Source organism: Alligator mississippiensis, chromosome 4 (assembly GCF_030867095.1).
Source record: "Alligator mississippiensis isolate rAllMis1 chromosome 4, rAllMis1, whole genome shotgun sequence".
Taxonomy (NCBI): Eukaryota; Metazoa; Chordata; order Crocodylia; family Alligatoridae; genus Alligator; species Alligator mississippiensis.
The window spans coordinates 116,902,877-116,930,022 of NC_081827.1; the positions used below are offsets into that span (position 1 = coordinate 116,902,877).

General features: G+C 44.2%; 2 protein-coding genes across 2 annotated transcripts in view; both read left to right on the top strand.

Moving 5' to 3' along the window:
* Window positions 1-13,204, top strand: part of WNT5B (Wnt family member 5B) — a 90,360-nt gene extending 77,156 nt beyond the window's left edge. Inside the window, exon 5 of the mRNA XM_006258286.4 lies at window positions 9,284-13,204. Coding sequence (XP_006258348.2) covers window positions 9,284-9,742 — 459 coding nt within the window. The 3' untranslated portion in view covers window positions 9,743-13,204. The remainder of the gene's footprint in view (window positions 1-9,283) is intronic.
* Window positions 13,205-16,723: 3,519 nt separating this feature from the next.
* ADIPOR2 (adiponectin receptor 2) overlaps window positions 16,724-27,146 on the top strand; it is a 73,359-nt gene continuing 62,936 nt past the window's right edge. The window contains exon 1 of the mRNA XM_006258287.4: window positions 16,724-16,807. The gene's annotated coding sequence lies outside the window, so the exon portion shown is untranslated. The remainder of the gene's footprint in view (window positions 16,808-27,146) is intronic.

Sequence of the window (27,146 nt, forward strand, 5' to 3'; positions counted from 1 at the left end):
GAGGAACAGTGAGTCAGTCACCCAATGAGGAACCAGAACATAACCCACTAACGCATTTGGTACAGTTACACCCTGGGGAATTATGCAATTATGCCCCCATGCAATTTTGCACATAAAAGCATGACTGCGCATAATTGCATAATTTTACATAATTTAACTGTGGCAGACTCTGTGCCTCCACCTGCATGATGTAGAGTCACAGAGCCATGTGCCTGGAAAGCTGGTAAGTGGGGAGGGGAGCTCCTGCCTGTGGGTTGGGGGTGGGCATGGGGCAGGGGGTATGGGTGGGTGTGGGCCACATGCCATTGGGCTGGGATGGCTGGCTTTATTCCTCCATGTGGGTTTCCAGTACTCCAGCAGGAAGCTGCATGTGGTGGCATGAAGCCTGCCTGGCCTGATGGCATGCAACGTAGTGGTTCTATGTGTGGCTTCCTGCTGGAGTGCTGGAAGCCCCATGTGAAGGGCTGGCCTGGCCCAATGGTGCATGGACCAGGAGCCATGCGCCACTGGCCTGGTGGGAAGCCACACATGAAGGCATAGAGTCACACCATTGGGCCAGGCGGGCTCATGTTTGCCTCCATTTGCGGCTTCATGCTGGAATGCTGGAAGCCCACGTGGAGGCATGGAGCCTGCCCAGCCCAGTGGTGTGCAGCTTCCAATTCATGCGCCATTGAGCTGGACCAACCAGCTCCATGCCTCCATGTGGGGCTTCCTGCACTCCAGCAGGAAGCTGCACGTGGAGGCATGGAGCCCGCTCAGCCTGACGGCATGTGGCTCCCGCCTGCAGTGCCACAAACCCCACATGCTGGCACAGAGCCAGCCTGGGTTGGTGCGAAGGTGCACACCAATGGGCCAGGCTTACTCCATGCCAGCATGTGCAGGCCCTGGGACTCAGCCAGAGGAGTGTGTTGTCAGGGGCTCTGCTGCTGCAGCCATGAGCGTCCTGAGGGCCCATTGCCTGCTGCTGCTGAGCCACCAGCAGTAGGGGCTGTGCACCATGGTGGAGGGATGTGTGGTGGGGGGGGCAGACCTACCTACAACTTCACCTCACACATCCACCCTTTTACAACCCCCCAACCCCACACCTGCCCACAAACCCCACACATACACCCACACGCCCCACACCCCTCCACAAACCCCACACCTGCCCACAGACCCCACATACCCACCCATACCTCCCACATCTTCACAAATCCCCTCACATACACACCCCACACCCACCCTCCAGCCATACAAAGTACTTGTATATATTTCTAAAGAAGGTTCAAATGGTGTTATGTTTAGTTTAATTTGTAAAAAAAAAAAAAAATAAGTAATTCATTTTGAATAACTGAATTTTTCTGCGCATAACTTTGAATTTTTCTGCACCTAATTCCCTGGGGTGTATATCATGCACAGTCATGGCTTCACCATTCCTCTGAGAATCCTACAGGTAAGGTGCAGTTTGGCAAGGGGGAGGTATTGTTTGGCAAGGGGGAGGCTGGCAGGTGAGTTTGGGTCAATGAGGTGCTTCAAGCTGTGTCTAAAGCTGTTCATCTGCTAAACTGGCTGACACAGGCACTCAAGGCTAAATCCTCAAAATAAGCTTTGTGTTGCTGTGGCACACTGCGATTTCAGCTTCAGTTATTTTCCTTCCCAACGCAAAAACCTCACTAGGGTTGCTAAAGTAGGAATGTGGTGGCAGGGGACAGATCATTCATTCAACACACTGAATTTATTTCACCTTTGGCATTCAGTGAATCAGTGAGCTTTAGGGCATAGATGATTATTAGATGTGACTTGTATATCTGCATCCTGTTACCCCTATATTGAGCCTGGTAACTTAGTTTAGTTAAAGTTCATCTTACATGAAGTAGTCCAGTTTTGATCTGAAAACATTAAGACACAGAGAATCCACTGGTTTCTTTGATAGTTTGTTCCAGAGTCCTTTAGTATCTGGTATTATCTCTTCTTCATGATGGTACTTATATACTGGAATCAAATTACCTCTCACATTTTCTTTTGACAAACTAAAGGCTTGAACTCTTCATGTTTGTCATTATAATATGTTTTTCCAGTCCTTCAACCATCTATGTGCCTCTTTCTGTTCCCACTCCATTCTTTTCAACATATTTAAAGGTGGTAGACAGCAGAACCGTATATAACATTCTAGTAGTAATCTCACCATTGCCATATGCAGAGGTGAAATTATCCTTTTATTCCCATTTACTAACACTTCTTTATATGCCCAATGGTCCTATTATTCTCTTTTGCCTGGCACTACATTGGGAGCTTGCAAGGAGCTGCTTGTCCACTATTATCTTTCAAGCCTTTTCAGGCTTACCACTTTCCAAGATTAAGTTCACTCTTCTGCAGGTGTGTCTTGCATTTCTTGTTACCAGATGTGTAACTTGACATTAGGTTGTATTCAAGTGCATTTGTCTGAATGGGTTCAGCTTGTTCCATTTGTCTGCCCTGTGTTCATTGTTATTTATCATTTTTCCAATCCCTGTGTCATCAACAGTTTCATCAGCAATGATTTTTATACTGACTTCCAGATCACTGATGAAAAAGTTAATCTCTTTGCGACCCAACTAGGAACACTCCGTTCAGTGATGCTTTCCCATTGACAACTGCTTTTTCACATCTGTCAGTTCATTTCTTAGTCCTTTTATTATGTCCTGTAGTGAAATTGCAGTGTCAGTCTTTCAATCATGTGGTACTATGTCAAACAGGATGTAAAAGTCTGAATCTGTTCCATCTATACAGTCACTTTATCAACCAGACTTATAATTTCATGAAAGACTAAACTCAGATTTCTTTGATGAGAGGCCTATTTTCTGTAAAACTGTATTGACTGGCATTAATTATATTCCTGCCTTTAAGTCTTTACTAAGTGAACTTTTTGTTAGTTTTCTTTCTTTTATCCAGTACTGATGTAAGTCTAGTGAATTTATAGGGCACATCTACACAGCCTTCCCTCCTGACCCTGTGGTCTACCATTGACAAAGTAAGCCTGGCCCATTCTTCTTTACTTGAGTGGTCTAGAGACCAGTATTTAGGCAGAGCAGGGCACTTGAAGCAGTCCTGATGGTACGTCCCTGATTATAATCAAGTTCTGTATCTCAGGAGAGATTAAGAGCAGTGCTGAGGGAAGAGATGAGCTCAATTCTTCTCTCAGCTGCATTTGCCAGTTTCTGGCTTACCTGAGAGGAAAGGGGGAGGCTTATTTTGCCAGTGGTGGACCTGGGACCAGGAGGGAAATAGACATCATAGCTGTATCTAGACCATCGTGCTCTTCCTTTTTGGTATGTTGGTACATTATCGCTCTTTTGATTTTCTTGAATGCCCTCAGGAAAATAGTATAAAATAAATTAAAAATGGAGCATCAGGTTTTCCAGATCTCCTTAGCCAGTTCTTTAAAGACTCCTTAGTGACAATTATCCAGGCGTGCTATTCCTAGTAGAAACTTAGAATTCTCTTCACTTTCTAATGGAATGGAAATAACATAATCCTCCTAATGATCTGAGTATCTTATCTTCCTTTTATCCAACTGTAGAGCAGAAGGATCAGAATTTTAATAATGATAGGAACTTGTTTACCATTGCTATCAAGTAGTAGCTCTATACGATAGCTAATATTGATTTTGTTTGTAATGTACTTAAAATTTTCCTTCTTCTTGTCTTAGTCTTGCCAGCCTAAGACAAGACAGGCTTTTCACTGGTGTGCTTAGCTTCCTTTATCATCTTTCTCTCTTTCATAGTGTCCCATATATATTGATTATTATGTATTTTCTCCATTTTCCATTTTTATGTTGCTTTTTTATATGTAATTCCTGCTTGCCTTTGCAACTGAATCAAGAGGGGCTGTTAGAGTTATTCTCATCCTTGATTGCAAATGGCATATTTTTGTGGCAGGCATGTAAACTGAAATGAGTTTCTGTATTCCTGTTCACTCCTTTTAGAAAGCCAGTTTTGGGGTAAACTTGCAGTTAGTTGGTAAAAAGCATCAGATTCACAGCCCTGGAATTCACATTTCTTTTCACCTTGGGAGAGGTAGGGGATTTGGATTATAACTGTGGTTGCTCTTTAGAGGGATTTAGGTTTCTTCATTAAACAGGCATTGTAAAATGTCATTATTCTCACTAGAACTCCCAAGATGCATCTTAAATTAGTATCTGGGGTCACTGTGGGTTGGTCTGACTGCTACAAATGAATATCTTCTTCAAAATAAGGAGCAAATGCTTTATGTACTTCTTAGTGGTCAAGCCTGCTTCCCTGAGAGGGAAAGACTATTTTGTCTGGTCATCTGGATGAGTATCTGTGTTGTGATTTTAAACAATGCTACATTTTTGGATAAGGCAGAGCTATAGCATGTTATAGGAATGTAGTTAAAAACAATTGAATCTTCACCTCAAGACAGAATCATGTTTGTTACTACATAGCATCCCAAACTTGTATTTCACCTCGTTTCTTTGTGTAGCTGAATTTGTAGACAGGGCTTTAAGAATGAGATTTCAATGTTTGCAGCTAGTAAATAGTCTGAATATAGGCTTTACCAAACAATGTGCTATATCCTCCATCACTTGAGTCCTTGAATGTTTTTCTAAAAGATAAGCCATAGATCAACCACATGTTAATTGAACAGGTGCAAGGATCATTGGGTGAAAAATCTGACAGTTCCTTCTGGTCTTAAAGAGAAGGATTTTACATCCCAATGGGACAGTGACCAAATTTGGGCCAGTAGATGTTTCTTCTGGGACTGAATTCCAGTAGTGAAGGGGAACACACCAGTTTCCATAAATCTCTTCCTTGGAACAAACACCTACCATGATCTTTTTGAATGGAGGTGCTTGGGGAGATTTAGTTATCTGAGATGACCAGATGAAAATGCAAAACAAAACATAACCCTACTAGACAGTTAAAAGCAGGGCCTGTCCCCTAGACAGTGACTCAAGCTGCTCCTCTCAAGGTTGGAAACTTTATGAAGTTGGAACCTGAATAGACAAGAAGGAGAAAAAAATTGTGTGTTTCTGGACCTGGCGTGCTGTGCAACTTATCTCCATGGACTGTTCATGAAGCACCAATCAACCTGCCTGCTTATCCTTTGGCTACTGTACTAGGTAGTAGATCTTTATACTGTACATATTGTGAATTTTTTACTTAAAAGAGTTTGTTTGAAATCTGGAACTAAGAAGGGACTGTGTCACTCCATATACTTGGAGCGAGGAAGAGAGGAATAGAAAAAAGCATTAGAGGGTCCCAGGGACTGTGTATACAAACCACAGCATGGCTAGCATGGCCATATGCAGTGTTCATTCCTGGAGCAGCTAGTGGTCATTAACAAGTGACTATTGATTTCTACTCCATTCTGATTTTTTTGCTGTTGGTGAGACTCTGCCTTCTGGTTACTAGGCAAGAGTTTACGTAGAGGAAGAGGGATTTTGCCCTTTTAATTTCTGGGCAGAGTTTTCCTATGTCCCCATGGCCTTTGTTCTTAGATCGGATTTGTGTGAGAGAGAGTTCTTCCAGATCCCGGGCTCTGATTGTGGGAGGGGAATTTTGCCCTGCTCTGGTTCCCAGGAGGAGCTGGGGGGAAGTGAAGGGGACACTGTTCTTTTCTGTTTTGGGCACTCCTGACCCCATCACCTTTCCACTCCACTCCCAAGCTTTTGAGTGCTGGCTCCTAGCTTTATTGCCCTTGTTTGTTTATCTTTGACTGTTATCTCAACATGTCCTTTCCTTCCATCTGTCTTTTTTGCCACTTGGTCTCCATTACCCTCTTTTATTTCCCCTCATTCCTTATCTGTCTCTCTGACTTCAGCAGTCTGTCCCTCTGCACTGTTTACCCACTCAGCATATAGCAAGTCTCAGTCATCAGTCACTCCATCCAGTGCCAGTTGAGATGGAGAAAGGACCTGACTAATTAACCACACCGGAATGCTCCATTAATTCTCTTCCCCTGGCTTGTGTAGGGGACTTTAATTATTTCCATTAGAGGTATTTTCAGTCTGATTCTGAGCAGGGTAATTGATCAGACTCAGCTGTTAGGGCTTACTTTGATGTCAGGTTATTCTTCACATTGATCCTGGATCAGCCAGTAAAGAGCCCACCAGTTTTGCCTCAACTCTCCCCATCCCATCAGCTCAGGGAGAGGCTTACAAGGACTTATGCGGGGGTGGGGAGGGGGGGTAATGCTATATATGTAGGCTGAGTGGCACCATGCTTAACTGTCCTTAAGAGTTAGTGATGAACTGGTAGCATATGCATTCCACATGACCCACAGATGTTTTGAGCATCAGCCACTTAGATCTAAGTCAGAGAAAACTCAGAAGGTCCCATGACATTAACTGAGGGAATCAAGTTGCAGTGTTTTTTGCAAAGGAACAAAGCCCAGGATTAGGGAGAACCATAATACTTTATAAAAGCATAATCAAGGGCAAGCAAATAGCTCTGGTTTTGACACAGCAATAACCAAGGAGTCCTAGCATAAGCTTTATAACAAGCTGGCGAATCAGTCAGAATTTATTAAGTGTTTGGTGGTCTGGAAATTCAAGTGTAGTTCCATCGTGTAGGATAGAGCAGGGATCCTAAGGTAGCAGCGTGGTTGGTTCCACAGTTATAATCCAATCCAAGGCAAATCCAGAGGCTTCAAATCAACAGCTGTTACATTGTACTATGAAGGACAGTCACCAATAAATCACAGACAAGAACAGAAAAAAGTCTCTCAGCTCTAAGGGCTCAGCCTATTCATTTCTTAGGGTATTGGACTAGGCCCTATAGAATTTACTGCTTGGACTAAAGCAGAAGTTCCAGTAGTGGTCCATAGTAGTATGCCTTTGTTGCCTCTTGTATACCTAACAGTCTTAGGAAGAATAATGTGGTCTCTTTAAGCTAATTTAGAATTTGGTTTCAGCTTAGGACAAGGTCCAAAGAAGAATAGTATTTAGGTGCCTAAACTTTAAGCAGAATTTAGACACACAAATCTAAACAAAAATCCATGGAAACACTGCCTAACCCCTGTGGTGTCTGACAGTCCATAGACACCTGTGTTGTCACAAAGAAACTTAAACTTTAAGAGCCGTAGTTTTACTGCTGCATATTTTGGGAGGCACCAGCCTCTTGGCTAAGTTGACTGTGTTGGTGTCTATCTCCACCTTTGTGGTTAGTGAATGAGGGGCCCTCATAGCTGAGGCCCCTGAAGAACACAGTCCTGTACTCATAATGAGGGCAAGTCCTGGGGTCTGGTCCCTGCTTTAGTGGCTACTTACACATTTTGTATTGGAGTCATTGGATTAAATCTATAATAAGTATTGGGAGATTCCAGGACTCCTACATCCCAGAGGAATGTCCTCCTTACTGGGCAAGAGGGTCGTAAACTCTTCTTGTGCTCTCTCCATCTGGGCCCAGGAGTCTTGCATTCTTTTCTGCACGGGTGCCCAGCTTCAACAAGAGGGGTGGAGAGCACCTTCAGTCTATCTTATAGCCCAGTCAATGGTTATGGTACTTTCTCAGGAAAGGGAAGATGTGGGTTTGAACCCCTTCAGCCTCGGTCATTTGCTTTCTGAGCAAGTCCTCCAATCCAGTCTTTTGCAAACTTTTCTGGGACAGGGCACCACCTCCACCACTTTTTAAGAGCCACTGTTGGTGCTGCTTCTCAGCTGGGTTATGTTGCCTGCAGAGAAAAGTGCCCCATATGCACATGCTCTTTCTGCACTAGGGCTGTGATTAGCCTAAAGCTGGCAGGGACTGCCTCAGGCTGTGCAGCCCTTCCTGGTCTGGCTTGCCCTGCCCTGTGCTTCTCCCAGAAACAGGGGCACACAGGTGGAAGCGTGGGAGGGGTTGGACTGGGGAGGGCTACAGTGGAGCCAGCTCCTGCCTGACATCACCTGTGTTTCAGTTCATTTTCACAGGTTTTGAACTTTTCAGTTCTTTTATCTTTCTCCCCCTCCTGTTTCCCCCTCACCCCCGCTACATAAAGGCAAAAAGAATCATGACTTTTTTCCCCTCATGCTATGTGCAAACATCCTACTGAGAGTGACAGCCCTACATTTTCAAGTGGTTATTTATTTTTGGCTGTACCGCTTGAAAACTCATGAGCCATCTGGGTGCCTGTAGCTCCCACTGACTTCTCAAAATTAGGCCCAAATGATCTCAAGTTAGAATATGAGGCACTGGTTGCTTTTTAAAATGTATGCCATCTTATGTTGTTAGATAGTCTGAGAAAGCTTGGACTTATTTTAGTGAATGAAATAACTGGACACTAGGTGGTGCAAAGCTTGCAGATAGGGCTGTAGATCTGTGCTAGTCTTACTATCAGTGCGCAGACTGATGGCTTATAGAAGAGATGTGAACTGTCCTGGAAGCATGGATGCCCTGTTTGTACACACCGGGCGCATTCAGATGAGTGTGGCCATGTGGTATATGGTGCCACAAACACATCTGCAGCCCCACATACTGCAGTCAGGTGTTCTCTCAGCTGCAAAGGTGTGCTGCCCGTACGTGCGCAGCCCCAGGAGGACCCCAGGTAAAGCTGCTGGGGCCAGCACAGTGCTGGCCCTAGCCTCCCCTACCACTCCTTGGGTAACTTGCTGTGTGCCAAAGCATGTGTGGCACAGGTGTTCCACGGGGACAGGTAACTGCAGTGCAAGGTGCACTGCAGATATGTGTCCCTGGGGAACCAAACGTCTGTGCTCGTCTGGATGTGGCCACTTGGTATGAATATATTAATTCTTTGTCCTATTTCTCCCATTCCTACTGTGCCTAAAGGAACTGTATTTAGAATGGACAAAACTATGGAACTGGAATAGAGGGAGGGGGCGTGGGTACACAGGTTCCAGAGCATGTAGATACAATGCTAGAACTGTAGCACCATTATTCTAGGAAGCTCTTCTCTTCACCAATTGCTTCTATGGGCGTTGAGAGGAGAGAGGGATGTAATGTGCTGGTCCAAAAAGTCGAGGAGCATTTTCACCAGGAGATAACGCATGGAGATCTCTTCCTCCTTGATGCTTCTATTCTTGACCCAGGCATCTGTCATGAACTACCAATGGAAATGTAGTAGGAGCAGGAGAATGTTTGTGAGGGCTGTGAACACAACTAGAAATGCCAAAAAAACCCAACTATACTAAGGTGAGTAATTTCAATAGGGTAAGGAAGGATTTTGTCTTGGGAAGAAAGAGAGATCAGGAATTGGGGGACAATTAGGGCAGGTAAGAGAGAGAGAGGAACTCTACATAACCGTGCCAGTGACCTGTGCTATAAAAATGAACACATCTGTTGTCTGATTGCAATTTTTCCTGCAGGCGGTATACAAGCTGGCAGATGTGGCCTGCAAGTGCCATGGTGTGTCGGGTTCCTGCAGCCTTAAGACCTGCTGGTTGCAACTGGCTGACTTCCGCAAGGTGGGTGACCTGTTGAAAGAGAAGTATGACAGTGCAGCTGCCATGAGGATCAGTCGCAAGGGAAAGCTAGAGCTGGTAAACAACCGCTTCAACATGCCTACTCAAGAGGACCTGGTCTATGTTGACCCCAGCCCCGATTACTGCCTGCGCAACGAGACCACTGGCTCACTGGGCACTCAGGGCCGGCTGTGCAACAAGACCTCAGAGGGCATGGATGGTTGTGAGCTGATGTGCTGTGGTCGGGGCTATGACCAGTTCAAGAGTGTTCAGGTAGAGCGCTGCAACTGCAAGTTCCACTGGTGCTGCTATGTCAAGTGTAAACAGTGCCCAAAGATCGTTGACCAGTACGTCTGTAAATGAAAGACCCACCAAAGCAACAAATCTATATTATATAAATCTATAAATATATTTTATATTTGTATAAATAAATCGATGATGATAATTAAAGAAGCTTATTTAAAAGACATTTTGGTTCTGAACTTTCCCAATCAGACTGGCTGTTTCTTCGCTTCTTTGATTCAGCTGGAGAGCAAAATGAGAATTCGCCCTTATGCACATTTTTACTAGGATATTACAACTGGGGTGAAGGGACCAAGGAGTTGCTAACAAAGGAACTCCCAACCCTCCCCACACCACGATCAGTTCACTCCAGAAGCAAGGGATTCATGGCCAGAGAGGAGGTGAAGGGAGGGTTCTTTGCTGTCTTATCATGTAAATGTCAACTGTGTATGTGGTTTTGGACATCTGGAGTTACAGCCAGACATGGGGGAGTTTTTAGATATTATGGTTTCAGCTCTCAATCCATTGGATGAACAACATGCAGGGACTTGGAGCCATTTTTTGGTCTCTATAAAGACGGCACTAGGGCTTTGTCAAACCGGAGAGAAAAGTCACTCAGGTCTCATGTTCAAGACTACGGATTAAAATACAGAGTTCCATTGACAGTGTTTGGAATAGAGCAAGGACTCCTGCGTGGTGGTGAAAGGCCACCTGCTCTAGGTGACAAAGGAAGGTATGATCTTCTCTGGGAACTACTGCCTTGTCCAGTCTAAGGGAATCCAGTGTCTTGTTCTTCTGTACCTCTAGGGCAAAAGGGAAATCTGCTAAAGACCTGCCTGGGCTCATGTCAAGAAGGAGGGTTTTTTCCCGCTACCAAAGCCAGTTTGTCTTTGTAGAGAAAAACTATTAAATGGACTGTTTGGGAAAGAAATATGCTTCATGTGTCTATCAGTGAATGGGGTGAGAGAGAGATGCGCACATGCATACATACCCACGCATATACACACAAGCACTCGCAGAAACACACAATGGGGACCAAACAAAAATGCACCTCAGTCCTCACACTATTGGTATCTTTTCCCTTTGAAGTGGACACAGATGGTCACTTTGCCCAGGTCTTTTCAATCTGTCTGCCATTTCTGTGGTAGCTGTACAGTTTCCCTCAAGCATTAAATGCCCTTCATTGAGGATTCTGTCCCTTTTGTGGGTGTGGGGGTTTGGATGTTTTGTTTTACTCTGTTTTGCTGCTGTTCCTTTTATAGTTCAGGGGCCAAACTCTTCCCTGGGGTAAACACATTGCAGTCAGTATAGTTATACCAAAGACCAAGACGTCCCCAGTCTGTGGGAAAGATGTTCCAGGAGTGAGGCCTTATCTTGTGCTGTCATTTAGTGATAAAGGAGAAAATAAAATTGTACCAGGACAGAGGCCCATTAGCAAAATCTGTTAATTTCTTGGAATTTTACTAGGCTCAAATTTATATAGATATGTAGAACAAATGTAGTTTCTAGTACAGGACATTTCCTGGGCCTCACACCATCTGTAGAGCTCATTTATAAGCGTAGAGCAATCAGAGAAGCCAGTCCCAAAATATAAACATTATTATGCTTCCCCTTTTCTATTGACATTCTGAATTGTTTACTGATAGTTTTTGTGTCCAAAAATTGCCAATAAGTAGAAAAAGGCCATCGACCATAAAATTACATTTCAGATTTTACAACTCCTATTGCTGATAAAACATGGCAACTTTACAAAACCCATCAGAGAAACCTGCAAATTCATATTTCATATTTAAAGTATTTGAAGGGTCCAGAAATACAAGAGGGAGAACAATGATGCTTGATAATTAATTTGTTTTTTTTTAATTTACTGATGTTTCCAGTATTTATCTTGTTTTTTATCCAACTGTCAATGTATTTGCTGGCATTGCAGAGTGCAATTTCTTGTGATATAAACAATGGCCTAGATTTATTTTATTATGTAAAATACAAGTCAAAGGTATAGTAATTCAAAGGAATGGAAATACTTTTCCATGCATGGAAAAAATGTGAGTATGGTGGCCAAGTCCAACTCCCATTAAACTTCAGTGGGAACTGGACTGAGCCCAAGATCACTTCAAATGTTCAGATGTGAGCTCTTTACTTGGGATACTATACATTTCTTGCTTAGCTATAAAAATCATTCTACCTTGGATATACCTTTAAAAAAACTAAAAAAAACCCCAACCCCCCTCCCCAAAAAACCCTTTTCCATCTTGCACGCTCACCCCATGTTCTCTCCCGTCCCTATCACCTCAGTGTTTGAAGGGTTCAGACACTTGTATATGACAGCTGCAGGCATTATTAATATATCCAGACATGGAAAATGTTTTAATTTTTGGTTCATATCAAAAGACCACACATTTAAGGGAGTCTCAATTCAGACTGTAGTTCTGTGTCCCCATAATTAATTTTGTGGAGGTAAAAAATTGTGAGAAGTGATGGCATGGAGAGACGCCCTACCTTCCTCCAGTTACAGTGTGGGTGATAGCCCACAAAGAAGCTGGAGTAGTAACAGGCCTGTTATCTTTCCATAAAGATGTCAGTAGGCAAAAAGTAGATGACTGGTCTTCTTAAAACATTTAACAGCAGGAGAAGCCTTTTGAGAAGGGGAAATTGCTTGGAGGGATTTCCATGAGTTTAAGAGGCCTTCAAACTTTGAATTATTCTCTGGAATGCAAATTTGGGGAGGCTCTGATCATTGAGAATTTTATTTTTTAAAAACCCTAAAGCTCTCAAAGGTGCCTAATAAAACCTTTGGGTAGTTTCTCAGCTTTTTGAAGAACTGACATTGTTTTGTTTTGCTTTCCCCCCCCCAAATTAATTGGCTTTCAGCTTTCCCAAAATACAGGCAGTCTGGGTCCAGCAATCTGGTTCATCTCATTTCTAGTTAAAGGATAATTTTTGTGGCGCCCATACATAAAAGAACTTTAAGTTAACAGTCAGAATGTCAATGAGAACACATTCTGAGTGGCTGTAAGTATGCAAAGCGAAGGGAAATTGAGTGGCAGATAAACTGCTCTTTTCAAGTGACAGGGACAAAGTAGTGAATTTTACATTATGCATTAATAGATAGGAAGTTTGGTCCAGAGGCACAGAATGGGGAGTTGAGAGAGATTCCTAGCTCCTCTGATGACCTGTGTGACCTTGGACAAGTCACTTTACCCTCTTTGTGTTTCAGTCTCCTCAAATAAAAAGAGGATTATGATTCTTGCTTTCTATTGTGATGTCCTTTGAGATATATAGGTGAAAGTGCCATCTAAGAACTTGGACTTATTACTTCTTGTAGACACGCAGGCATACACCATTGTGCTGTAAGAATCACAGCTCTGTCAAAGCTGCACAAAGAAAGGCTGTACTTTGTACCTGCACAAGGGATAGGAATCAACAATAAGGTGGTGTTGCAAATTCAGCAGGAAGTGCTCTGCTTTCTCAGTCTCTGTTAAACAAAAATGTGCACCAGCATGGTGTTGAAGTGCTGTTTTCTGAATAAAATGTGAAACTACAGACTTGTTCATATATTGTTGTTATGTATCTCATGGTACTCTCTAAGGATAAGCAACAGTAAAATGAGTTTGGTTTCTGAGCCAAACTATTTACTTAACTGGTGCTTGCAGTTTCAAACAAAGAACCTAGCCTGAACTCTTATGTAGTGTGGTGTGTTTTTAACAAGCTGCCACATTCCTACCCTGAGGTGTCTGAACTGAATTGAGTGATCCTTGCTATATAATGTAAGTCTGTAAAACATATTGGGATTAAAGTCATATACATGTCCAGTTGCTACAGTCAACAGGCACAACATCAGCTCCTGGAATTAAGAGAATAGGATTTAAATCATTTATCACATTTTAACACTTTACTAGTCTTTAGGGTATATAATTCATGAATGAGGCCTTAGGAAATCCCTGCTTATTACAATCTGATTCAAGACAGACTTAGAAACAGCTAATCACAAAGGGGAGGACTAGAACCATTGGTAATGAAAAAATGCATTTGTGTTTACTTATGGCAGGCTGATGTGACTACTGGGTTTGTGATAAAGTTAAAATGAACTAACTCTTTGATGGCAGAGGGCACTGAGCCAGTCTGCATTGTTCAGTTGTTCCAAGTCATATCTGCCCCACTGAAATCCTGCAGTTTTCTGCATATATAAATCTGGTAATGAGGCTTCAGCCTTTTACCGTAAGTGAAACAGTTACACTGAGCCCAAACATCTATCACAACTTCACATTGTCTTTCAGATCTCATCCTGCAGTTCCAACAAAATCAGAATGAAACAGAATTTGTTCAGGGTTATCCTAATATTGAATGAGAGTAACAGTAGGCATATGCAGATGGTCTCTCTCTGCCTCACCAGACCCCATCTGGGGTGAACATTCATAAGCTCAGGCAACCTTGTGGGAGCAATTTGTAACAATCTGTGGCTGCAGAAATGTAGATAGCATTGTCATCCACTGAGGGTGCACACACAGCGTTCCAAAGAGACTGCAGGGGATAACTTCTACCTACTGGAAGGCAGTACAGGCTATCTGTTATTCTAAAGCGGCTATCATAGGCACAGCTTTGTATAACCACACATGCTTTCTCATTCATGTAATTTCAGGTTACATTTTTTCATGGAAGAGCCTGTGTGACATAGAGTTCCATCACATGGCAAGCTGTAAAGAAATATGCCATATACCCAGAAATACACATAAGCAGATGTGACATATCCCAGGCAGAGCTGGAGAGAATGGCTCAGCTGGGTAACATCAGGTTTGGTAAGCCTTGATTTCCTGAAACCGGAGATTTGAATATTCTTGCTCAAGGTCACAGTGAACCAGCAACAGTGCTGAAAATAGAACTCCAAACTCCCAGTCATGTGCCCTGTTCACTGGACCACAATTTCCTGCCCATTAAGGGCGGAGTGTGTCAAAGATGAAAAACAAACAAACATACTGACATCAAAACACGTACCAGGAAAAACAACCAGATCTCAACAATCCTAAACCCAAGAACAAGAATATTTTTAAACATCAATATAACAAAGTATAGAGTTCACCTCTCTCTGTTCAATCTCTCCTTTGCCAGTCTTTTTCCTTCAGTGTATGAATGTACAGCTGCTGCCATTCTCTTTATTCCTCTTCAGATGGCAGTGGGTATCTACTGCTCCCATTAGGAGAGCAATGGAGGGTATAAAAACACACACTGGGATCTTGTGAAGTGGAAGGAGAATAACAGTTGATGCAGGAGCAGTTCTTTTTTTTCATCTGGAATGTGGCAGCTTCTCTCATTTTTTGGGTACAAGGGAGAGTCCTTGCAAGTGGAAAGGGGAAGATGAAGCTACAAGCTGGTAAAGAGATGCACTGGTTTTGTAAGTGCAGGGAGGAACATCTGCAGGGTTATATTACCCTATTTCCAGGGTTGTGTCTTAAGGAGAAACTCATGGCTCAATGCTCACAAACGCCAAAATAAAGAAAAGGTTTTGGAGATTAAATGTATTTGAGAAAAACCAGGATGATAAGTCTGTCAAGAAAAATGGACCAATGTCTTAAGTTGAGGTGGGGAGGGAGAAAAGACTTTTTCTCTCAGCCAAGTGGAATTGTGGGAAATACAGAGCCATGGTGCTAAGATTTATAAAGCCTCTGCAGCAAGATATGCTGAGCATCAGGCAGCCTCTTGACATAACACCCTGCTTCAAGGCTCAGGGGGTTTTTTTACACCATTTTTTTTTTCAAAGTGGGTTGCTGCATTCTCTTGTCCCTAATGTTTCCAGGTTCCTTTCTGGTATGCTTAGAGGCCTGCCCCCTAGTCTAACCCATGAGCAAAGAGAAGTAGTTAGCCAAATTAGTCTGAAGTCAGTCTTACTAAATAACAGTTAATAAATATATATTATTTAGTTAATCTATAAAAATGCACCTCTACTCTGGTTAGTCCATCTCTACCATCTAGTGTTTCTCTTTGCCCTTCTCTCTCTATATTATTATATAAAGGGGTATATCCGCCTTGTCTAGTCTATATATATATAGACTCATAGAAAAGTAGGGTTGGAAGAGACCTCATGTCACATTTAGTCCAACTCTGCTCAAAACACAGCCATCCCCAACTAGATCATCCCAGCCAAAACTTTATCTACTCTGGTCTTAAAAACCTCCAAGGATGGAGTCCATGACTTCTCTGGGTAGCCTGTTCCAGTGTTTCACTCCCACACTAGTGGCCTCATTTACAACTTGACCCATGGCAGTGATCATCCTCAACCCTGAGATTGGTGATGATGACATTTATATATAAATAATGTAGTTAACCAATAAAGGTGCATCTTTAACAGAGGTGGATTAATGCATGGGCCCATGGGGGCAACAGCCACTGCAGGTTGCCTCTGATGGCAGTTGAATCATGGGCAGTGGGGTGGCCCTCCAATTTTCTTTTTGCCCAGGGCCCCAATAAATCTTAATCCACCAATGTCTCTACCCCTGCTTAGTATATAAATATATATGTGTGTGTGTGTACACACACACAGATACCTCCTGTGAACCCGTGTGTGTGTATACACACACACGTGTATATATAGCACTTTTGTGAGGGTGACTGCCCATCCCGCACGGGCATGGGCTCAACACAGCGCGAGCTCCCCACGAGTGAGGAGCACGGCCCGCGGGTGCCCCCGCAGCACAGCCACCCTCCTGCACCTACCCAGCCACCCTCGAGGCGAGCTCAGAGGACAGAAAAAGCCCGCGCGCACGTCACGAGCTCCCCTCAGCCAATCAGAGGCGGCCGGACGCCACATGGCTCACAACCGGCTGCAGGGAGCAGCGTGACAGCAGCTGCGTCAGCGAAGGAAAGTGGAGGACCGGGACACGCTCCAGCGGCCCGCGCCTACAGCGCGCGACACACGCATGCGCACTGCCCCTTCCCGCTCGCGGCGGCCCTGACTACAAGACCCAGCAGGCCCTAAAGCCCGGCGCGCGGTGCGCGCCTCCTGACAGTCCCGGCCTCTCATTGGCTGCCACGGCCTCGTGTGATGATGACGCTATAGGGCAGGCAGGAGGCGATAAGGGAGGGGGGCGGGGGCAGGAGCGGTGGCGGCTGCTCCTGCGGCGGCCGGAGGAGACGGGGCGACGGCGGGGCCAGGTGAGGGAGCGCGCGGGGCCTACAGGGGCCCCCTAGGCGGGGGTCACGGGGTGGGCCCCTTTGCCTGAGCAGCCGGCCGGGCGCACCTGTCGCGCCAGACATGGCTCTGCGCCCCTCCACCCTTTTTAAAATCCTGCTTGACCGAGCAGCGCCTGGGCTGTTGCTGTCCCTGCTGGGCTGGGCTTGGGGTGGGCTGCGCGGGGCAGGAGAGGTGCCCGCAGGCAGGACCCCGGGGGTGGCAGCCCCCAAACCAGCGTTTGACACCCCAAAGGGGCGCTGGAAGTGCTCAAAGACACGGGGCTGAAGAAGGTGGTGCACACCCCAAGAGGGGCCGGTTGGCAGGGCAGCAAAAAGGGGCTGGGGTGCTGCAGGGCTGGGGCCTGGAACCGTCCTGCCCAGGGGTTGTGGAGAGGACCCCAGCTTCCCCCACCACCCAGTGGGTCACCCTCACTTGTGGGTGAAGAGTGGCCAGCCTGCGAGAGGCTGGTATCTTCTACTCCCTTTCATGAGGGAGGCTGGCTGTTTTCCACTCTCCCACCCTGGCTCGCTGGAGGACCAGTCGCTGTTGGACTTGGATACTTGTGGGCTAATATCGTGTGTAGGGAGTATGTGAAGTCCTGGACTAGAGAGTGTGGGGTGGAGGAAGTTTGTCTGTAGTATCTGGGGGCATCCACACATCAAGATCTCTGGGCTTGGGCCTGCACATAGGATGCCTGCCTATGGATTCGAGACTATCTGAAGCCCCAGGGTGAGAGGTCTGGGATGGAGGGTGCTTGCTGGTTGCAGTGCTGTACGTGGTGTTTGGAACGATTGAGTTCTGCCTGCTCACTCGATACGGGTTTGTACCGAGCAAGTTTTGCTCCATTGAATGTGATTTGGAACGGATTTGGCTGATTTGATTTGGAACATGAAATATATTATTAAAAAGAAAAACAAAACAAAACTTGGATTTGCATGTCTTGGGGGCTGTTTGACAGCATGTGGCAGCTCGGGCCTAATATATATTATTATTATTGTTATACTAGAGAGGGATGAGTCCAGGCATCCCTGTGACACTTGACACCACCCCGCCATTGCCTCCTGTCCTTCAGCCACTGCAGGAGCAGCTGCCTCCAGCTCCCCCTTATTATAATACTAATATTATAATAACATACATTATAATAGATTATGTAAACTTATCACTAGTGCATTATTACATGAGCACTGTACACATATTGCTACTGTAAATGGACTCTATTATAAAGTCTTTCAGCTGACCTGCCAGCTAAAAGCAGTTGAGGTGCTGGTTTTTACTAGCATAGTAATGTTCAGAATCATGTTATTAGTTTGGTGTTGGCTGATGACTTGTCCTTGTCTAAACTGCCAGATAAACTTTGTTTAAATAAATCAGTGAATTAAATAATTAGCAATTGGTCGAACGTAGAAAAAAATTGCTGTGTTTGGCCTGATCCCTTGGTAGGCAGATTTGCTAAACAGGTCTTGATCTCAGCTAGTGATGTAAAGGTTAAAAGCTCCATATCCCACAAACAGTCTCTGCTCATCCAGGTTTCCAAGCTGACTTCTGAGTATAGCTGCTCACTTATGATCTTGTAAAAGGGAGGAATTAATGTCCAGTATGCTCTTAGTTGAGAATTTTAAGGTGAGTTTTTTATACACGGTCTGACTTTTGGTAACTGAATCTATCTCATGGCAAATGAATGATACATCTTAAAATAAGTTTCTTATTGCCAGAGTCACTTTTTTTCTCTCTTTCCTATTCTTTTCTTTTTTTAAGTACACCAGTGACATTTGTTGCTTGCTGGCTAACAATATGCTTATTCTAGGACCACTAGGATGCACTTGTATGATTGGCAAAATTAGTCTTGTACCTTTTAGAGTCATGAGTACTGATCTGAAAGAGAAATACTAGATGTTGTTCAGCTTCGCATCAATGTAACTGGTGCTAGAGTAGGCCAGTAACATAACAAAAACTTACCCAAAGTCCTGCTTCTTCACAGTGGGTAAAAAGGATGTTGAGTCAAAATGGGCCTCTAGAAGCCTGTATTTGCACAGGTACTAGAGCTGCTGCTAATCTCTGAAGCAGTAGTGGAGGGAGCATAATACTTAACACCATCTTGTCATTGTAAGTTTGCATGTGGGGATAAGGATGTGGAGTTTTGGTGATCTTGCTACTTTCTAGTAGGTATGAAACCTACAAAGCATTTCCAACAAAAATATAAAACTTTGGAATATTAACAGCTCTCTTGTTTGCTTTTTTTTTGTTTTGTTTTTTAAAAGACATTTTAAGCATATGCGGTTGTATAACTGCTGTCTCAGAATGATGTGAAACAAGCAGACTTGTTTGCATCATGGGAAACCCTTGTTTCTTGTCAAAGAACTTTTGTCAGAAAGCTTTCAGGCTTTGCTTTAAGTAATTGTAATGTAACCAATACATGAAACGATTAGTCTTTCTGCTTGTAATCCTGTTTTTACTTAATGTTCCAGGTTTGAGAGCCTGGATTTGGAGTCCCTAGATGGCCTTTTTGGTAGTAACACAAGTGTAGGAAGCTGAGGCAGTTGCGTAAGTGAATGCAATAGCTTGGTATTGGTTATGAAAGCTCTTTAGCTGGATGTTTGGTGGAAAACCTGTGTCACTTTAGTTGCAGGGACTGGCTCTAACTCTTTCACTTCCTGGACCAGGTGTGGGTCTCAGTTGAATTTGGACACTTCATCTTGCAGCAAAATGTGGACAAGTTTGCATCATGCTGGGCTTATTGAGGGGCATTGTGCAAGGTGGCAGACAGATGGCTAGTCCTAAATGTGTAATCCCTTGAAGTGTGTTGGGAAAAGGTGGTTTCAGTTACTAGTGATACAGATATTTTGTTCCTGATGAGGGTCGTGGGGGGGTGGGGATCACTTGCAATTTTCACCTCTTTTAACTTTTTTATAATAAAGGCTTTGACGTTTCTCTTTTATGTAATGAGGTTGCCTTGGCAAACAAGACCTACAAATAGGTAAGTTTGGATGAAGGATCAAAGTTAGGTGGCCAAAATTTAGTTAGTTGTTGGCTGCCTGTTTTTTTGGTTTGTTGGTCCCTCAAATGCCAATTTCGAAAAATGTTTGTTTTATGCTAGTGGAGTATGATGCAGTGTTTTTCCTGACACTTGGGTCACAAAACTGAGCCACAGCAGAAACTTGCCAAGATAAATACTGCCTAGACATGCCACCTGTATGACCTGACATAAAATTAAATGTTCATCTTATCCTGTCAGCATGAACTGGGTTAAGCTCCAAGGTTCTCTGTGAGAGCACAGAGCCTGGCAAAAATTTCTTTGTAAATGTATGTCACTAGTGTGGCGATTCTCAACCAGGGTGCCATGGCAAACACGATTCATAAGATAAACCCAGAGGTTTCAAATGGGATTTTATGGTATTAACAAAAAATTCTGACCTGCTGTGGTCTTTTTGAGTTCTTTGCAACAGAGGAATTGGTCTATTTTTTTTTTCTTTTTCTTTTTATTGTAGTCAGAAAATAAGTGAGAACTAAGACCTGGCATTTTCTGAGGGGTTCCTTGAGTTTAAAAAGGTTGAGAACCACCAAGTCTTCTGCATTGTGAGGTAGCAGTTGGTGTGTGAGGTGCTGTTTCTTTTGACAGATAGGTTCCTCCACCGAGGCTGCTTTTACTTACTATAAGAGATGATGAATAACTGACTTAACCAGGCAGGCACTGGCAGTATGGAGGCCCTCAAAGCTTGTGGGGCCACTGTCAACGCAATAGTTTTCTCTTAACAGGTGTTAAGTCAAAACAGAAATCTAATTTACAAGTTGGTTGTACTTCCTGGTTTTTGAACACACATGTGGTGCTGTCTTGTTTTACGTTTCCAACACCGCATGCAATGGTATAAAACCTTCACTATTTTTTTTATTGAATTGCTTGTTTGGAGTTGGAGAGGGATGATGAAGAAAGGAAGGGAGCATTCTCCCTTCCTTTCTCCCCATCTAAATCTTGGCTTCTAGATCGCTCGATTTTTCTCTTAAAACTGCTTGAGTAGGAACTGTCTGATATAGGAATGAAACAATTGAGCAGATTAGATGCTGTATGTACGTGGCATTTGCTGTAATCGTTCTTATCTCCTACAGTTTGTGTGTTTAGCCCTTTTGTAACAGAGTGTTCCTCATGAAAGAGAATTGGCCTTCCATTTTTCCGCTCAGTCAAGATTCCCCAATGTGCTGAGTTCAAGACTGCTCAAGAAAAAAACATTGAAAATGTTTGTTTGGGAATCCAGGATGCTGACTGATAATGGGGATCACTTGTCTTTAAAGCTGTAGATTACGCGCATAAAAATGTCTTTGCACCAGTAGATTGTCATGTGTTATATTAGCATAGAGAAATTTACAGTAGTATTCAAATAGTTTTCAGTGGCCATGAAACCTAATGGAGTCCTCTGGGAATGTGCAAGCTGCTGTAACTCTCTATTAGCAAAGTTAATCAAGCCCTGTGAGAATGGAAGGTACTCAGGAAATGCTAACAAGAGGCAAGGCTTTAAATCATTCTGTTCATTCATCAGGAAAGAGCTGGGTGGGCAGGGACCAGAAGAAGGCAGCAGCACTCTGGAGCTCTGGGAACATGGGGAGAGACTGTGGTCCTTTGGGGGGGGTAGGCCCTGCCTGGCAGGCACCAATGGAAGGGTGATCTGGCCCCTTGATGGCCACAACCTTCAGCCCCTCCAGGCAGCACAAGGGCAGTGACTGGGCCCTGGGGTAAACCCCATGTACCCTGCCCCAGGCATGCTGCTTCTCCCTGTGTTCCCATAGTTCCCGGCCTGGCCTGGCCCGGCCCAACCACTGCCCCTGTCCTGTCTAGAGGGGCAAGAGACCATCACTGTCAAGAGGCCAGGTCACTCCTCTGCTGGTGCCCACCAGGAGGGGCTTGTTCCGTAAAGGAGAGTGGGAAAACTGCTTCTCATCCCAGACTGACTGGGAGGCCGCTGCCTCTCCCCATGGCTCCAGAGCCCCCGCCTGACCCCGTCCCTGTGTGACTGGGGCAGGGGCCAAACTCCTGTTGAGTCCCAATCACACAGGGTCTGGCTCAGGCTTGCCAGGAGTTTGGTGTTTGATCCCCGGCTGGGACCTGGGAAGAGTGAGCAACCAGCAGCACTGGGATCCTAGCTGCCCACAGCCTTACCAACATGGCCCCCAGCTCCTGCAGCAGCTGCCCAAGTTGCTGCCAGAGGAGCAATGCACAGATGGCATAGCCAGAGCGCCCCCCCCCCCCCCCCCGCAGCTGTGTGTGTGTGTGTGTGTGTGTGTGTGTGTGTGTGTGTGTGTGTGTGTGTGTGATTTCCTTATCTGTATTGCAGATTTCTTTTTTAAGTCTCCTTTCTATAAATTTCAGTGATTACCGATGGTCTGTGAGTGACAAGTGAAATCTATGTGTACCATTAAGCTTGGCAAGATTCAATTTTTTAAAAAGATACTGTGTGATAATGAGGCACTCCCTTGACTGATTCTATCTTGCATAATTTTGATATCTCTTGCAATCCTGATGTTTTTACGTGAAGGGGCATGTCTTTGTGTTTTGCCACCTGTACATTAAAGTTTTAGAATAGGTCTTAGGGTAGCTTCCAGTAGTGTAGACTCACATTATTTTCAAAAAGCAGACAGCAAGAAGCAATCCTCCAAATCATGGATCTTCCTATGAAAATGAATAAAGTCTTCAAAGCTAGGGGACAGGAAGAGGCATGTGCACTTTTTAGGGTAACTCTTAGTTTTGTGAATCTAATGACAATGAAGATTAGATTTTGCTAATCTGTAAGGGCAATGAGTTTAGAAAGCAGTGCAAAACAGGTCTAGCCCAGGGGCAGGCAATTATTTTGGGTAGAGGGCCACTTACTGAGTTTTGGCAAGCCATCCAGGGCCGCATGACAGGCAGCCAGGGACAGATGAATCTAAATTTTCTAAATTTTGTAGGGGCCCTGCGGGTTGAATAGAATGGCCTGGCGGGCTGCATTGTGTGCCCCCCCCCCCTCCCCTTTTTCCCAGTCTAGCCACAGCTGTTCTGTTTTGGGAATATTGGCAGGCTTCTGTCTGAAAGAAAAAGTTGTTCAGTAGTTGGAGCAAGGAGATTGGTAGCTGGTTTAAAACTGTCTGTCTGAGTGCATTTCTTTACTCTGAGCTAGTTAGTACCTGATGCCTATTTTTGATAGTTAAATCTGCTATGGGGCATCTCGCAGTTGGCTGCTTATGAAGCTCATCTGCTTCCTGCCTTGGCTGCAGTCTGCAGCATATATAATGCTGTATTTACTAATGTCTAAGATGAGGCTTCTCCCCCCAACCCAACTGGCATGGGAGGGGAAAAAGCCCCTTATCTTATATTGGTGTAGGAAGGGGCTGCTGTGACCCTGATTGGCCCCGAGTCTGGGGTCAGGGCCAGTGTCAGATCCAGCTACTTGCCCTCTGCAGCCCCCATACCCACCCTGTCAGGAGCAGCTTGGTTCCTGGGGCTGGGTTTCCTCCCAGGTAGGGAGCACATGGAAATTCAGTCCCCCTACCCAGCCAGTCAGTAGTGGTGACTGCTGCATTGCCTGCCCAACCAATCAGCAGTGCCAACAGTACTGTGTGGTCTGCAAGGACTGAACTTTCACATGCTGAGCTCTGGGAGGGAACAGAACCCAGCAGTGTTGGTCAGTAAGGGGGGATGGGAGGGAAGGGGCAGGAAGGCTACAGGGGGAAGAAGTGGAGCCAGGGTAAGGGGGCCATTTGACTGACATTTCCCTGCTCTCCCCCGCCACTATTTCCCCTGATGTAACAGTGGGAGGTGGACAAATTCAGGACAGCCCTCTGATGATTACATTCTATACTTGGAAAATTATAACATTTATACATTTTCCATATATATAATCTAATTATTGGGGGGGGGGCATCTTAAGTTTAAGATATACTTAGATGCAAGTAAATATGGTACATAAAGTTACTGCACTTATGTAAGTAAAGTTCTTATCAGATTTACCCAATCTTTTAGACCAACTCAAATAGTTGGAAAAATTCTTCTTGGCAAGTTTTTGGGCACAAACACCCTTTGTCAGGCTGAGGAAGCATCTGCAGATGGTCTGTGCTCTTCCTGGATGGAGTGGTAAGCAGCCAGAGTATCTATGCAAGAAAGCCAGTCAGTTAAGATGTGTTTATGCAAAGTTTTAATACTCTGTCTTGCTTTCTTGGGTTGGTGGATTTCTAGGCAAATTTGAGTGTGAAAGTTGGTGCCCTTCCTGGAATATGTTGCTTCCTGATATCATGGGATGAGAAAGTGCTGACCTGATTTTTAAAGAACAGGGTATTTTGCAAGTAATGTATTCATTTGGTTTTATACTTTTTGAAATGCATGTTCAGGTCCTTAGATGTGCACCAGTGTCAGAGGGTTAGGTGAATGGTAAAAATGCCAGGCTGCCTGTGTGCCTACTTCCCTGTCATTCTCTGCATGGTTTAGTTTCTAGGTAAACAGCTTGTGTGTTAATGGGACATTATGGTAGAAATAAAAGAAAGAACTTGTTTGGACATCACTTAAGTAATTAAGTGGCAAGGTGCCAGCTACTGGCTTTCAGCCCTCTCTCCCTTGGGTGCATAACAAGCTCTGTGGTTAGCTTCTGAGAAGGGAGTAATGTCCAAAATGAAGAAAACAGGCAAAACAAAGACAGCCAAAGGCCTGTCTTTAAAGTCTGACCTGCTTTATAATCGGTGTTAAGGGAAAATGCGTATTTTACATAAGGAATGTGGAGTCAACATGGTGTCCAAATAGTGGGTCACTGTCTCTGAAAGGCATCTTAGTGTCTGACAGTTCTATCAGTTCTTACTAATGTTACTGCTGTAGCTCCAGTACTTAATGTTTTCCAAGAGCTTGTGCTATTCCTGCTAATAACATCATGATGGCTTCTCGGGGCTTGCTTATTACAAATTAAACCTTTTTTATGGGGCACTTCCCAGGCTGTCTTGTGTGGGGAGAGAAGTTTAAAGTCTTCCAGACAACCTGGTAATTCTTCCTTTTACTCCTTTCCAAAGACGTTGCATCATGGTGACTTCTAGTCTGATTCTGCATCTGTCATAACAGACCCTCTCTCTTCCTTCAGTACTCCTCTGTAAATTGCTCTGCAGAAATGTAGTGTTTGTTATACACCCATTCCCCCTTTTGGATTATTTGTATGGGTGTTGTGGCAATTGTGCCAGCTCAGAGTGGAAGGTAGAACAATAAAATGTAAAAATTTGTGTAAGTCTAGAAAAGAAACTATAGCCCCAAGATTAAGAATCAGTCAGAGGTGAATTGGGATAGCAGAGCTATTAAGTATATTGGCTGGCTTTATTTTGTAGCTGTAAAATTCTGTTCTAATTCAGCTTTGATCCCACATTTTGAAGTTAAGAGCTGTGGTATTTCCTTTGTGTCATAAAGGCAAACTCAGAGTTCCAGGTGAAATTGGTTTCTCATGGAACTGGAGAAGCATGAGAGAGAGCATACATGGGTTAATGACACTTGCTTAAAGGCTGCTGACTGATCCAAGTAATGTACTTTCAGTGCTGTTGAAAACTCCATGTATATTAATGATCTGTCTGGTGGATTCTTTGTGCAGTTTTTGCTTGATGGGAGAGGTGGAAAGGAGACTATTGGTAAGGCTGGACATTTTTAAACTCCATTCCTTGGAGTCTCAGAACAGCGGAGACTTCCTATGCCTGAAGAAGGGTCATTGTGCCTGAAAGCTTGCAAAGAACTTTTTTCCAACTATTCAGTTGATCTAATATAAGATATCACATCTACCCAAAAAACCTTACCAAACTAGAAAGTATGCCTAAAGAATATCTGCAAACAAGGAAAGGATTCATGTGCCCACCCACACTGAGTATGCTGGGCCTATTTTTCTGTCTTTCTGAACCATGGAATTAGTTTCAGAGCGCTAAGACCAGGACATCATGCTGTTGGTGAAGATGGATGTTTTTGGGAGGTGGGACTTTTTTTAATGCTGGTCAGCATCCATTTTGTTTTTTTCCCAGATGACTTGTAATTATAATCAAACTCAACCTGTTCAAATCCGTCTCTTGCCACATGTCACATTAAAGTCTTTGTGGCAGACAAAACATAATCACAAGCTCCATGACTCCTGAAATCTGACATCTCGGCTCCATCTCAATACATCATTCTTATGTAAGTGCTTTAGTATTTATTTCTCAGCAAGGCTCATGGATGTTTTGTGACCTCTCTCAAAATTGACTTGAAGAATGTGAAATCCCAAATTACAATGTGGTTAAGGATACACACTAAGTTGAAGCAGAACATTATTGCCTGAAACCTTAATGTATTGTGAAATCCCTTACTTGCCTCACCTGTGGGAGAATGCTCTGCACATTTTGATAAAAATAATGAAACTTGGTACTTGCCTCATACAGATCCTGTTCAGATGCAGCTCAACATAGAGAATAGAGGGGGATTAACAAGTAGATGGTCATATTGGGGTGCTCCACTTCATATTTGTCCTTGAAGGAAGCGAGCAGCTTCCAGAAGAGTGTAATTTGGGAAAAATGTTTGTAGGCTGGTAACAGTGGTGACATCTGTGAGGGTGACTAATACTCACTCATGTTACTGGTCTCCTTGTACTATGCCAACTAGTTACACAAGTGGTAAAGCCACTATGAATTGCCCACATTTGCAAATAAGCAAGGAAGCTGAAATAGCAGGGAAATAATTACAGGGCATTAATTACAAAATCTTGCCTTTTGAAGTTTTGTCTTACTTCTAAGGGATGTGGCATCTAGTGGGCCTATGTCAATGGCACGCAATGCAACTTTGACTAAGGAAACTTGCAGGGAATACATTCTACTAGTAATTCATTATGAAGGGAATGATAAGGTTAGCAGGGCATTCAGCTGAATCTTTTGCCTAGAACGGAGGTTCCCAACCACAAGGCTGCAGTTTGGTACCCAGTCGTGAAGGGTTTGTAGGTCATGCCAGGTCGTGGCATGAGCCCCCTGCTCAGACCTCTGTCTGTCCACTTAGGTGAGCGGCTTCCACTGTCGGCAGTTGCTAGAGGGGTTAAAGGTGAGCAGTGGGGCAGCCCTGGGGGAAGGCAGTGGACTCTGTGTGCCCTGTCCTGCTCCCATGCCAGTCCACAGCATATAAAAAAGGTTGGGGACCACTGGCCTAGAACAATGTTTCTCAGCCAGAGTGATGCAGCACCCATGAGATCCTTATAAGTGCAACATTAGTTTTTAGGTGTGTGAACATCTGTGGATGATTCATGAGATAAAGCCAGAGATTTCAAATAGGAATCCATAGTGTCAGAGATGGATTTGTTTTGGTCTTTCTGAGTGTTTTGTAACAGA